The sequence below is a fragment of the Nansenia antarctica genome, assembly GCF_963989245.1.
Source record: "Nansenia antarctica genome assembly, contig: SCAFFOLD_206, whole genome shotgun sequence".
In the NCBI taxonomy this organism is placed as follows: Eukaryota; Metazoa; Chordata; class Actinopteri; order Argentiniformes; family Microstomatidae; genus Nansenia; species Nansenia antarctica.
The window spans coordinates 111,807-125,970 of NW_027662945.1; the positions used below are offsets into that span (position 1 = coordinate 111,807).

Consider the following 14,164-nt stretch of genomic DNA (forward strand, 5'->3'; position numbering starts at 1 on the left):
CGTTGTCCACCACAGGAAGGCGTAAATATGCTGCTACTCGCCAAGCTGCTTGTTTTTGGTCTTTATCAGTAGATGTAATGCTGATGGATGACCACCAGATGGTGCCAACATGACACACTCACTCAGGTACTCTCTCTCACAGTTTTGAACATTGGTAGTGAATATAAAATACGGTGTATATATATCAGTGGAGGCTTCTCCATAGAGGTGGAGGAGGCCTGGCCTCCCCAATAATTTGAGAGAAGAGAGAGATATTTAAAAAAGCAATAATTCTATTTAAAAAAAATTTTTTTTTAACAAAAACATATTTAAAATGTGTTTATATTAATATTATTTATTAATATTATTTCCGTTTTGTTCATAAATCTTTTCCATGGCTAAAACCCAATATTGCAATTGTAAAGCACCTACAGGCCAGAATCCCTATCCGTTTCTATTGAGGGAGGCCAGGCCTCCCCGAGGAAAGTGGTTTCTCATAGAAGTCAATGTAATGCCATTTTTTTCATGGCAATATGTGATTGGCCAAATCACTGAAAATGGGTGGGCAAGGGAGGCCTGGCCTCACCATGCATTGAGTCCAGGGCTGAATGATTGACATTTTGTTCGTCCAATCACATGAAGCCATTTTGAGAATTTTGAGCCTGAGCAGAAGGGACAATAGCTGCTGCAGGCGGACCAGAGATTCATGCCAATTGTTTTGTTTATTTGATGACCCATTGTGCAGGCAATAAAAGCTGCTTCATCCACCATCCTGAGAGTGTCCCAATCCCTTCAGTACCGCCAAACACAAATGAATAATTTTTAACAAAGACAGATAAGAAGAACAGGGAACATTCCATCGCGAGTGAAGCGAGCAAGTGGAAAAAAATTGGCCTCCTCAATTCTGGAAGTCACCAGCCTCCCTCCACTGATATATATATCTAATAGCCTATAGGGAAAGTGTTATTAATTGAGATAGGAACTAGGCCTAGGAGATGATCACACAGACACAGGGCTTCAAACCAGTAAAACTTTATTCGAAGAACCAAAGAATACAAAAGACAATGAAACATAAGGTTAGGGCCTAGTAGGCGCACTGCAGGACGAAAACCGCAACCGCAACTGCTCGTTATAAACGCACGCGTGTCACTGCGATACCGTTCCTCCTCCTTCCTTTCTGTGCCTTTACAACGAGTCCGCTGTCCGCCCTCCGATTTCTCTTCCACCTCCTCCGCCAGCCTCCCCTCTCTAGGGTCAGGGGTCAGGGGTCAGGGCTACACGACGGACTGGCTCTTGTCGTCCGTCCGGCGGTCGTCCTCGGAGTAGCGGGGGAACGTCTCGTCGCCCAGCAGCGGCTCCAGGCCCTCGGCGGAGCGGAAGGAGCGGGCGCGGACGGCGCAGGCCACCACGCCGCCCACCACCGCCGCCACCAGCACCGCCGCCACGATCCCTATGGTGATGACCTCAGACAGGGTGTAGGCGGCGGCTGCGGAAAAGAGCGCGCAAGCAAAGAGCAAACTGTCAGGCGGTGAAGTAGGGAGTAGAGGGAGTGTGTGTGTCTGTGTGTGTGTGTCTCTCTCTGTGTATGTCTCTCTGTGTGTATGTCTCTGTGTGTGTGTGTCTCTCTCTGTGTATGTCTCTCTCTGTGTATGTCTCTCTCTGTGTATGTCTCTCTCTGTGTATGTCTCTCTCTGTGTATGTCTCTCTCTGTGTATGTCTCTCTCTGTGTATGTCTCTGTGTGTGTGTCTCTCTCTGTGTATGTCTCTGTGTGTGTGTGTCTCTCTGTGTATGTCTCTGTGTATGTCTCTGTGTATGTCTCTCTCTGTGTATGTCTCTCTGTGTGTCTCTGTGTATGTCTCTCTGTGTGTATGTCTCTCTGTGTATGTCTCTCTGTGTATGTCTCTCTCTGTGTATGTCTCTGTGTATGTCTCTCTCTGTATGTCTCTCTGTGAGTATGTCTCTCTCTGTGTGTGTATGTCTCTCTCTGTGTATGTCTCTCTCTGTGTATGTCTCTCTCTGTGTATGTCTCTGTGTATGTCTCTCTCTGTATGTCTCTCTGTGAGTATGTCTCTCTCTGTGTGTGTGTCTCTGTGTGTGTATGTCTCTCTCTGTGTATGTCTCTCTGTGTGTGTGTGTCTCTCTGTGTGTGTCTCTCTCTCTGTGTATGTCTCTCTGTGTGTATGTCTCTCTGTGTGTATGTCTCTCTCTGTGTATGTCTCTCTGTGTGTATGTCTCTCTCTGTGTATGTCTCTCTCTGTGTATGTCTCTCTGTGTGTGTGTGTGTGTGCGTGTCTCTGTTACATGGTGAAGTATGGCATCGAGAGAGAGGGAGAGTGTGTGTCTGTGTGCATGTGTGTGTGTGTGTGTGTGTGTGTGTGTGTGTGTCTGTGTGTGTGTGTGTCTGTGTGTGTGTGTGACACATGGTGAAGTATGACCATGTATTGTGGTTATTTATAAGCAGTGGGCACGCTGTTCGCTGACTGAACTACGACACTGCCATGTGTGCTTGTGTGTATGTGTGTGTGTGTGTGTCTCCAAGTGTGCTTGTTTGTGTGTGTGTCCATGTGTGCTTGTTTGTGAGGGTGCGTGTCCATGTCCATGTGTGCTTATGTGTGTATGTCCGTCCAAGTGTCTCCGTGTGTGTGTGTGTGTGTGTGTGCTTGTGTGTGTGTGTGTGTGCTTGTGTGTGTGTGTCTCCAAGTGTGCTTGTTTGTGAGGGTGCGTGTCCATGTCCATGTGTGCTTATGTGTGTATGTCCGTCCAAGTGTCTCCGTGTGTGTGTGTGTGTGTGTGTATGTGTGTGTGTGTGTGTGTGTGTGTGTTCACTCACTGGGCCACTGGACCTCGTAGGTGTACCCCAGGTTCTCTGGGGCGCTGACGAACATCTCAGCGTTGGTGACGGGAGGCCAGAACGGCACCATGTTGAACTGGCGGTTGTGACCAATGGGAGCGTTCTCCTCTGGGTACACCGCCTCACCTGGGGGCAGGGACACGCTCTGATTGGTTAGAGGAGAGACTCCCTTTTGTCTCTCTTTTTGTTTTATTTATATATATATATATAAAGACAGCTGAAAGACAAACAGTTAGAATAAAATACATGGTTTAAAAAGTGTGCCCTTGGTGGAGGTAGATGGACTTGTCAGGTGTGGGATGTGTCCTAATGCCCTACCTCTGTCAGGTGTGGGATGTGTCCTAATGCCCTACCTCTGTCAGGTGTGGGATGTGTCCTAATACCCTACCTGTGTCTGGTGTGGGATGTGTCCTAATACCCTACCTCTGTCTGGTGTGGGATGTGTCCTAATACCCTACCTCTGTCTGGTGTGGGATGTGTCCTAATACCCTACCTGTGTCTGGTGTGGGATGTGTCCTAATACCCTACCTCTGTCTGGTGTGGGATGTGTCCTAATACCCTACCTGTGTCTGGTGTGGGATGTGTCCTAATACCCTACCTCTGTCTGGTGTGGGATGTGTCCTAATACCCTACCTGTGTCTGGTGTGGGATGTGTCCTAATACCCTACCTCTGTCTGGTGTGGGATGTGTCCTAATACCCTACCTCTGTCAGGTGTGGGATGTGTCCTAATACCCTACCTGTGTCTGGTGTGGGATGTGTCCTAATACCCTACCTCTGTCTGGTGTGGGATGTGTCCTAATACCCTACCTCTGTCAGGTGTGGGATGTGTCCTAATACTCTACCTCTGTCTGGTGTGGGATGTGTCCTAATACTCTACCTCTGTCAGGTGTGGGATGTGTCCTAATACCCTACCTCTGTCTGGTGTGAGATGTGTCCTAATACCCTACCTGTGTCTGGTGTGGGATGTGTCCTAATACCCTACCTCTGTCTGGTGTGGGATGTGTCCTAATACCCTACCTGTGTCTGGTGTGGGATGTGTCCTAATACCCTACCTCTGTCTGGTGTGGGATGTGTCCTAATACCCTACCTCTGTCTGGTGTGGGATGTGTTCTAATACTCTACCTGGGGCGTGCCTCCTGAGCCACTCGTCAAAGATGGCGTCTGTGAAGGTGTGCAGCAGCACGAAGATGGGGTCGTTGGGGGACAGGTGCGTCTGGCCCCCGGTCCCGTTCAGGAACAGGTGGGCCAGGTTGTGGAGGCTGCGGACCACCGGGTCGTATCCACCCTGGGGAGCACTGTAGCCTGGGAGGGGAGACGGGAAGGAAGGAAGGAATAAACACATTCATGATTGAATGAATGAATGAGTGAATACACGAATGAATGAATATATGAATGAATGAACAAATACATGAATGAATGAACGAGTGAATGAATTAATTAATAAATGAGTGAGTGAGGAATAAATAGATACATTAATTAATAATTAATTAAGTAGATAATACATTATGAATACATTAATTAATTAATGAATATACAGTATGAATACATTATTTAATTAATGGATTAATAATCTAAGTAATGTCGAGTAAAGAAGCATTTTTCTTAATTTGGCTCCAAACGCCAGATCTGAAATAGGGGGGCTGTGCATAAGACATGTTGTCATTTCTAAATGGTGAAACTAATATGTACACAGATATATAATATGTACACAGATACCATCAAACCAAAGCTGAGCATCTCTACTTCAACCTCGCGGAAATGTAATTGTTTGGTTTAAATTCTAAACTTTTGGAGTAGAGAAGAAAAAAACATTTCACTGTCCCGTTACTTACCTAAGGCACTGTATGTACATCATTGCTTTTTCCCTTGGTTCTTGTGTAGTATAGCAAAGCTATCATTTTGTTGAATACTTGACATAAAACATTGTTTTAAGACAATCTTGGAAGCTCTCAGTGATGATGTAGTGTCTGTGTGTATGTGCGTGACTGACGTCAAGTTGCTGTAAACAGTCTTGCAAACGTAGGCAAGTTGCTCACATACGTGTCGCACCTGCAGCCTCTGAATTACTGACACATGTGACTGCCATCTGAATGTGTGTGTGTGTGTGTGTGTGTGTGTGTGTGTGTGTGTGCGTGTGTGTCTGTCTGTTTCTGTGTGTCTGTGTGTGAGTGAGTGAGTGAGTGAGTGTGTGAGTGTGTGAGTGAGTGAGTGAGTGAGTGAGTGAGTGTGTGTGTGTGTGTGTCTGTGTGTCTGTGTGTCTGTATATCTCTGTTTCTGTGTATCTCTGTGTCTGTGTGTGTGTGTGTGTGTGTCTGTGTCTGTATCTGTGTGTCTGTATATCTCTGTCCCTGTGTATCTCTGTGTCTGTGTGTGTGTGTGTGTGTCTGTGTCTGTATCTGTGTGTCTGTATATCTCTGTTTCTGTGTATCTCCGTGTCTGTGTGTGTGTGTGTGTGTGTGTGTCTGTATATCTCTGTTTCTGTGTATCTCTGTGTGTGTGTGTGTCTGTGTCTGTATCTGTGTGTCTGTATATCTCTGTTTCTGTGTATCTCTGTGTCTGTGTGTGTGTGTGTGTGTGTGTGTGTGTGTGTGTGTGTGTGTCTGTCTGTACATCTGTGTGTGTGTGTGTGTGTGTGTGTGTGTGTGTGTGTCTGTGTCTGTATCTGTGTGTCTGTATATCTCTGTCCCTGTGTATATCTGTGTCTGTGTGTGTGTGTGTGTCTGTGTCTGTATCTGTGTGTCTGTATATCTCTGTTTCTGTGTATCTCCGTGTCTGTGTGTGTGTGTGTGTGTGTGTGTGTGTGTGTCTGTATATCTCTGTGTCTGTGTATCTCTGTGTGTGTGTGTGTGTGTGTGTGTGCATGCAATCACCCTCTATGGTGTTCCTGAAGCTCTCAGAGGAGGTGGAGTAGTAGGGCGGCGTGTCGAAGGTGTTGAGGGCCAGACAGTCCACCACGTCCTGGGGCTGGGGCAGGGTCTGCACCATGGGCCGCGCCACGTTACCCGCGGGGTTCCTCCTGATGGGGCTGCTCTCTGTACCTGCAGGTCAAAGGTCAAAGGTCAAAGGTCAAACTCTCACTACAGGGGTCAGACAGCGGGTTAGACTGCGGTAACATTCGTGTCATTCGTCTATGTGATATACAGACACATACACACACACACACACACACACACACACACACATATACACATATACACACACACACACATATACACACACGTACACACATATATACATATACACACACACACACACATATACACACATACATATACACACATACACACACACACACATATACACACGTACACACATATATACAGACACACACTCACGGAAACATTACGCACTCACTCACACACACACACACACACACTCACACACACACACACACACACACACACACACACACACACACACACACACACACACACACACACACATACAAATAAGGTGCTTTCAGCCTAACCCGTTATACCCATATTAGGTCCTTTTACTTGTACGAGGAGGAAATACCATCCGACTGGTGTAAGAGGATTAGAGCTCTGCAGATGCTCACATGCTTGGACTGAACACACACACACACACACACACTCTTTCACTGCTCACATGCTTGGACTGAACACACACACACACACACACACTTTCACCTTTCACTGCTCACATGCTTGGACTGAACTCAGACTGAACAAACACACACACACACACACACACTCTTTCTCTGCTCACATGCTTGGTCAGGAGGCTGGCGGAGGGAGGACCTCGAGGACTGGCTCATTGTGATGAACAGGATGTAAGATGGAAGGGTGTCAACACACAAACACACATGCTTGGTACCATTCCTACTGCATCCCTCACTACGATGAGCCTGTCGTCCGATTACTACCTCCACCAGCCTGCCCTCTACACTTACTTACTGTTCTATTGGTTAAAATGGGGGGGGGAAATAAGAAAAACACTTCTATTCCTGTATTCCTGTAAAAGATAAACTACCATCTACCGCATCTCACTGTCGATTTAGCGCAAGCCCCCACTGCTGAACCAAAACCTCCGCTAACACCCCGTCCCCAGTCGACGAAACGTGGGCTGGGCTGGGCTACGGCCCCGATGTTTCAAGATCCTAACAACGCCTCCTCTTTGGAATGTACCATTCCTCATTCAGTCCCCAGCGTTACAATGAATCGCCCCCGTCTTCCGATTTCTACCTCCAGTGGCAGCCCTGGTGTATGTGCGACTAGTGACTATCGACTATTGACTATGGACTAGCGACTATGGACTAGCGACTATGGACTAGCGACTATGGACTAGCGACTATGGACGATCGACTATTGACTATCGACTAGCGACTATCGACTGGTGACTAGCGACTATGGACTAGCGACTATGGACTAGCGACTATGGACTAGCGACTATGGACTAGCGACTATGGACGATCGACTATTGACTATCGACTAGCGACTATCGACTGGTGACTAGCGACTATGGACTAGCGACTATGGACTAGCGACTATGGACTAGCGACTATGGACTAGCGACTATGGGCGATCGACTATTGACTATGGACTAGCGACTATTGACTAACGACTATTGACTAGCGACTATTGACTAGTGACTAGCGACTATCGACTAGAGACTATCGTGTTGCTCACTGTTACAGATGGTGCCCAGGGTGTATGTGTGACTATCGACTAGCGTCTATCGACTAGCGACTATGGCGGTGCTCACTGTTACAGATGGTGCCCAGGGTGTATGTGTGACTATCGACTAGCGACTATTTACTAGCGACTATGGCGGTGCTCACTGTTACAGATGGTGCCCAGGGTGTCATAGTCGTCCACGCTCTCACAGACGACCCTCCACTGGGCGAAGACAGAGTTGGGGCTGAGGGCGTCGGGGTCGAAGCTGCTCCGCGCGCCCAGCAGCTCGTCTGTGCAGATGTCGCACTCGCTGCCCCCGATGGCGAAGTTCCAGTAGGGCAGGGCGAAGCTGACGTCACCCAGCATGTCCTGTGGGCGGGGCGGGGCGGTGGGGGGGAAGAGGGGTTGGTGGGGGGGGAGGGGGGGAGTCAGAGGATGAAGGTGTAATCTGTGCAAAGAAGTCATCTCGGTGAAGGTGGAGTGGGGTTAACTTTTTTTGCGTATGAAAACATGTAATGTGTTTAAGCTTGACTTTCTCTGATTGTGCACTCTCTATCTCTCTCTCTTTCCCTCTCTCTCTCTCTCTCTCTCTCTCTCTCTCCCTCCACCCCTCTGTCCCTGTCTTTTCCTCTTCCTGTCTCTCCCCCCCTCCCTCCCCCTCCCCCTCACCTGCATGTCTCTCTCCCTCCCCCCCCCTCACCTGCATGTCTCTCTCCCTCCCCCCCCTCACCTGCATGTCTCTCTCCCTCCCCCCCCTCACCTGCATGTCTCTCTCCCTCCCCCCCCTCACCTGCATGTCTCTCTCCCTCCCCCCCCCTCACCTGCATGTCTCTCTCCCTCCCCCCCCCTCACCTGCATGTCTCTCTCCCTCCCCCCCCCTCACCTGCATGTCTCTCTCCCTCCCCCCCCCTCACCTGCATGTCTCTCTCCCTCCCCCCCCCTCACCTGCATGTCTCTCTCCCTCCCCCCCCCTCCCCCCCTCACCTGCATGTCTCTCTCCCTCCCCCCCCTCACCTGCATGTCTCTCTCCCTCCCCCCCTCACCTGCATGTCTCCCTCCCCCCCCCTCACCTGCATGTCTCTCTCCCTCCCCCCCCCTCACCTGCATGTCTCTCTCCCTCCCCCCCTCACCTGCATGTCTCTCTCTCTCCCCCCCCTCACCTGCATGTCTCCCTCCCCCCCCTCACCTGCATGTCTCTCTCCCTCCCCCCCTCCCTCCCCCCTCACCTGCATGTCTCTCTCCCTCCCCCCCCTCACCTGCATGTCTCTCTCCCTCCCCCCCCTCACCTGCATGTCTCTCTCCCTCCCCCCCCTCACCTGCATGTCTCTCTCCCTCCCCCCCTCACCTGCATGTCTCTCTCCCTCCCCCCCCTCACCTGCATGTCTCTCTCCCTCCCCCCCCTCACCTGCATGTCTCTCTCCCTCCCCCCCTCACCTGCATGTCTCTCTCCCTCCCCCCCCCTCACCTGCATGTCTCTCTCCCTCCCCCCCTCACCTGCATGTCTCTCTCCCTCCCCCCCTCACCTGCATGTCTCTCTCTCCCCCCCCCTCACCTGCATGTCTCTCTCCCTCCCCCCCCTCACCTGCATGTCTCTCTCCCTCCCCCCCCCCTCACCTGCATGTCTCTCTCCCTCCCCCCCCCTCACCTGCATGTCTCTCTCTCTCCCCCCCCCTCACCTGCATGTCTCTCTCCCTCCCTCCCCTCCTCACCTGCATGTCTCTCTCCCTCCCCCCCCCTCACCTGCATGTCTCTCTCCCTCCCCCCTCACCTGCATGTCTCTCTCCCTCCCCCCCTCACCTGCATGTCTCTCTCCCTCCCCCCCCTCACCTGCATGTCTCCCTCCCTCCCCCCTCACCTGCATGTCTCTCTCCCTCCCCCCCCTCACCTGCATGTCTCCCTCCCTCCCCCCTCACCTGCATGTCTCTCTCCCTCCCCCCCCCTCACCTGCATGTCTCTCTCCCTCCCCCCCCTCACCTGCATGTCTCTCTCCCTCCCCCCCCTCACCTGCATGTCTCTCTCCCTCCCCCCCCTCACCTGCATGTCTCTCTCCCTCCCCCCCCTCACCTGCATGTCTCCCTCCCCCCCCCTCACCTGCATGTCTCTCTCCCTCCCCCCCCCTCACCTGCATGTCTCTCTCCCTCCCCCCCCTCACCTGCATGTCTCTCTCCCTCCCCCCTCACCTGCATGTCTCCCTCCTCCCCCCCTCACCTGCATGTCTCTCTCCCTCCCCCCTCCTCACCTGCATGTCTCTCTCCCTCCCCCCCCCCTCACCTGCATGTCTCTCTCCCTCCCCCCCCCTCACCTGCATGTCTCTCTCCCCCCCCTCACCTGCATGTCTCTCTCCCTCCCCCCCCCTCACCTGCATGTCTCTCTCCCTCCCCCCCCCTCACCTGCATGTCTCTCTCCCTCCCCCCTCACCTGCATGTCTCTCTCCCTCCCCCCCCTCACCTGCATGTCTCTCTCCCTCCCCCCCTCACCTGCATGTCTCTCTCCCTCCCCCCCCCTCACCTGCATGTCTCTCTCCCTCCCCCCCCTCCCCTCCCCCCCCTCACCTGCATGTCTCTCTCCCTCCCCCCCCTCCCCTCCCCCCCCTCACCTGCATGTCTCTCTCCCTCCCCCCCCTCCCCTCCCCCCCCTCACCTGCATGTCTCTCTCTCTCCCTCCCCCCTCACCTGCATGTCTCCCCCCCTCCCCCCCTCACCTGCATGTCTCTCTCTCTCCCTCCCCCCTCACCTGCATGTCTCCCCCCCTCCCCCCCTCACCTGCATGTCTCTCCCCCTCCCCCTCCCCCCTCACCTGCATGTCTCTCTCCCTCCTCCCTCCCTCCCCCTCACCTGCATGTCTCTCTCCCTCCCCCCTCCCCCCCCCCCCTCCCCCTCACCTGCATGTCTCCCTCCCTCCTCCCCCCCCCTCACCTGCATGTCTCTCTCCCTCCCCCTCCCTCCCCCCTCACCTGCATGTCTCTCTCCCTCCCTCCCCCCCTCCTCACCTGCATGTCTCTCTCCAGCTGCAGAAGGTGGAAGCGGTGCCATGTGACGAACCCCGGCCCCTCGTGGGAGAAGTCGACGCCCCCGAAGCTGGCCTGCCCCGCCCCCAGGAAGGTCTTGCTGACGGAGTAGTAGTGGCTCCACACAAAGTAGTTGTAGATGGTGACGTTCTCAAACTGGGGGGTGTTCCCGTCCGGCCCAAACACCTCCTGGTAACTGTAGGGTTCAAATGTTCAATCACAGTTGAAGTGCTTCTATGGCTGCAGGGTAATGTAGTTCTATGGCTACAGGGTAATGTAGTTCTATGGCTACAGGGTAATGTAGTTCTATGGATGCAGGGTAATGTAGTTCTATGGCTGCAGTCTTGGGTAATCTTGTTCTATGGCTGCAGTGTTGGTTAATGTAGTCTTTATGGCTGCAGGGTAATGTAGTTCTCTGGCTGCAGTGTAATGTAGTTCTATGGCTACAGGGTAATGTAGTTCTATGGCTACAGGGTAATGTAGTTCTATGGCTGCAGTCTTGGGTAATCTTGTTCTATGGCTGCAGTGTTGGTTAATGTAGTCTTTATGGCTGCAGGGTAATGTAGTTCTCTGGCTGCAGTGTAATGTAGTTCTATGGCTACAGGGTAATGTAGTTCTCTGGCTGCAGGTTAATGTAGTTCTCTGGCTACAGGGTAATGTAGTTCTATGGCTACAGGGTAATGTAGTTCTATGGCTGCAGGGTAATGTAGTTCTCTGTCTACAGGGTAATGTAGTTCTATGGCTGCAGTGTAATGTAGTTCTCTGGCTACAGGGTAATGTAGTTCTCTAGCTGCAGTGTAATGTAGTTCTTTGTCTACAGGGTAATGTAGTTCTATGGCTGCAGGGTAATGTAGTTCTCTGTCTACAGGGTAATGTAGTTATATGGCTACAGGGTAATGTAGTTCTATGGCTGCAGTGTAATGTAGTTATATGGCTGCAGGGTAATGTAGTTCTCTGGCTACAGGGTAATGTAGTTCTATGGCTACAGGGTAATGTAGTTCTATGGATGCAGGGTAATGTAGTTCTATGGCTGCAGGGTAATGTAGTTCTCTGGCTGCAGTGTAATGTAGTTCTATGGCTGCAGGGTAATGTAGTTCTCTGGCTACAGGGTAATGTAGTTCTCTGGCTACAGGGTAATGTAGTTCTCTGGCTGCAGTGTAATGTAGTTATATGGCTGCAGTGTAATGTAGTTCTCTGGCTACAGGGTAATGTAGTTCTCTGGCTACAGGGTAATGTAGTTCTATGGCTACAGGGTAATGTAGTTATATGGCTACAGGGTAATGTAGTTCTATGGCTACAGGGTAATGTAGTTCTCTGTCTACAGGGTAATGTAGTTCTATGGCTGCAGGGTAATGTAGTTCTATGGCTGCAGGGTAATGTAGTTCTCTGTCTACAGGGTAATGTAGTTCTATGGCTGCAGGGTAATGTAGTTCTCTGGCTGCAGTGTAATGTAGTTCTTTGTCTACAGTGTAATGTAGTTCTCTGTCTACAGGGTAATGTAGTTCTATGGCTGCAGTGTAATGTAGTTCTCTGGCTACAGGGTAATGTAGTTCTCTGGCTACAGGGTAATGTAGTTCTATGGCTACAGGGTAATGTAGTTCTATGGCTACAGGGTAATGTAGTTCTATGGCTACAGGGTAATGTAGTTCTATGGCTGCAGGGTAATGTAGTTCTCTGGCTGCAGGGTAATGTAGTTCTCTGGCTGCAGTGTAATGTAGTTCTATGGCTGTCTTGGCAAACTCAACAAGAAACCAAATACAGTGCCATTCCTTCACAAACAAGGAAAAAGAGCCCAATTTCCCCTCCCTAGAGAAACTCAGCCATCCCAACATGGGTTTGGCTCCCATTCCCCCCAGAGGAGAAACATGAGATGACAGTCATGGCCTGCACAGCTGAAATCAATTCACAAATCACCCAGCAGCTCACCTGAACAATCACCACTCCCTTTAGTCTGCAGTCCCACAGTTGAGGAATCAGTTCAACAAACACACTGTGGTAGGAACATTGGGCTATTGCAGTGCTGTGCTCAACCAAACTGTTTGCAGAGACCAGAGTGGCTGACGGTGAGATGACTTGGATGTGTGTTGTTGTTTGGTTGATATCTTGGATTTGTTTGATAGCCAATTGGTTGCTGTTGGGTGTTTGATATCAAGTTCAGTTCATGGTGAAGTTAAAGGGGCGGTACATCATTTTGGGAAAACTATTTCATTACTTGTAAAAATGTTTTATTGCATTGTAAATTCCTTCATATTGTTTCTTAGCCGCTTATTTTGTGTTTATAACCTTTTCAAAGGTTTTCCACCTACTACTACTGCTACTACTTATAAATCTGATGAAAAAGAGACAAAATTAAGTCAAAAATAAAAGGATAAAGATAATTGCTGTCTGGTCATTGGATGCAGAAAGAGTGGAGTCCCAGTGAAACTCTGGTCAAACGGTCAAAGCCCTTTCAAGTTAGGGGAAGCACAGAAAACCATCACATAACATGACAATGGCTGCAGGGTAATGTAGTTCTATGGCTGCAGGGTAATGTAGTTCTATGGATGCAGGGTAATGTAGTTCTATGGCTGCAGTGTAATGTAGTTCTACGTAGTTCTGTAGAACGTACTGGCGCGTGCAGATGACCAGGTCAGGGTGGACGGTCCTCTTGGCCTGGTCCAGAGCACTGACAAACGCCTGCTTCTCCACCGAGCTCAGCTGCATCACGTTCCTCCTGACTGGAGATGGGGGGGTGGGGGGGGGGGGGGGGGGGGGAGGAGTTAAAGGGATGAGGTGAAGGGATGAGGGGGGGGGGTTGATGGTTTAGATCCGAACCCATTCACACACCAATGGCGGCAAGCTACCATGCAAGGCGCCGGCCCGCTCATTGGGAGCAATTACTATCTATCAATTACTAATTACCATCTATCTCTTACTATCCCATTTCCACCTCCACCAGCCTCCCCTGGTATCCTCTCATTTCCACCTCCACCATTCTCCCTTGGTATCCCCCCTATTTCTACCTCCCCCAGCCTCCTCCCCCCAGCCTCCTCCCCCCTGCCTCCTCCCCCCAGCCTCCTCCCCCCTGCTTACCCACAGAGATCCTCTGGTCGCAATCGGGCCCCGTGAGGCCGTGGCGGCAGCGTCCGCAGTCGTGGCCCGAGAAGTTCCCGCTGCAGCGGCAGGTCCGGTTGAAGAACCTCAGCGGCCAGCGCTCCCGGTCGTCCCGGCCGTCGTGAGGGTACTGGGGCCCGTGGCGCCGCTGGTCCGCCGCTATCGCCGCGCACTGGCCGCGCCCCGAGGCGGAGCCGCACTCGTTGCCCGCCGCCCCCGAGGGCGAGGGGCAGCACTGGCCGCTCCGGAGGCCCGCGGGGGTCACGCATTCCCGGGGGAACTGGGCCAGGGTCAGGGGGGCGCACAGCGCGGTCGCCAGCAGCAGACCCAATCGCCACATGCTGCTGACAGACACCCAGGATAGACAGGACAGACAGGACAGACAGGACAGACAGGACAGACAGGACAGACAGGACAGACAGGACAGACAGGACAACCAGGACAGAGAGGACAGACAGGACAGACAGGACAGACAGAACAACCAGGACAGAGAGGACAGAGAGGACAGAGAGGACAGACAGGACAGAGAGGACAGACAGGACACCCAGGACAGAGAGGATAGACAGGACAGACAGGACAGACAGGACAGACGGGA

General features: G+C 51.6%; 1 protein-coding gene across 1 annotated transcript; it reads right to left on the minus strand.

The window, feature by feature from the left end:
- Positions 1-1,253: 1,253 nt before the first annotated feature.
- LOC308175199 (5,6-dihydroxyindole-2-carboxylic acid oxidase-like) lies at positions 1,254-13,909 on the minus strand (the record flags this gene model as incomplete). Its single annotated transcript, XM_080550917.1, has 8 exons — positions 1,254-1,465; positions 2,811-2,957; positions 3,955-4,134; positions 5,703-5,870; positions 7,634-7,838; positions 10,459-10,672; positions 13,085-13,193; positions 13,549-13,909. 8 exons carry the CDS (start codon positions 13,907-13,909, stop codon positions 1,254-1,256), a joined length of 1,596 nt encoding a protein of 531 aa, XP_080407043.1.
- Positions 13,910-14,164: the final 255 nt, after the last annotated feature.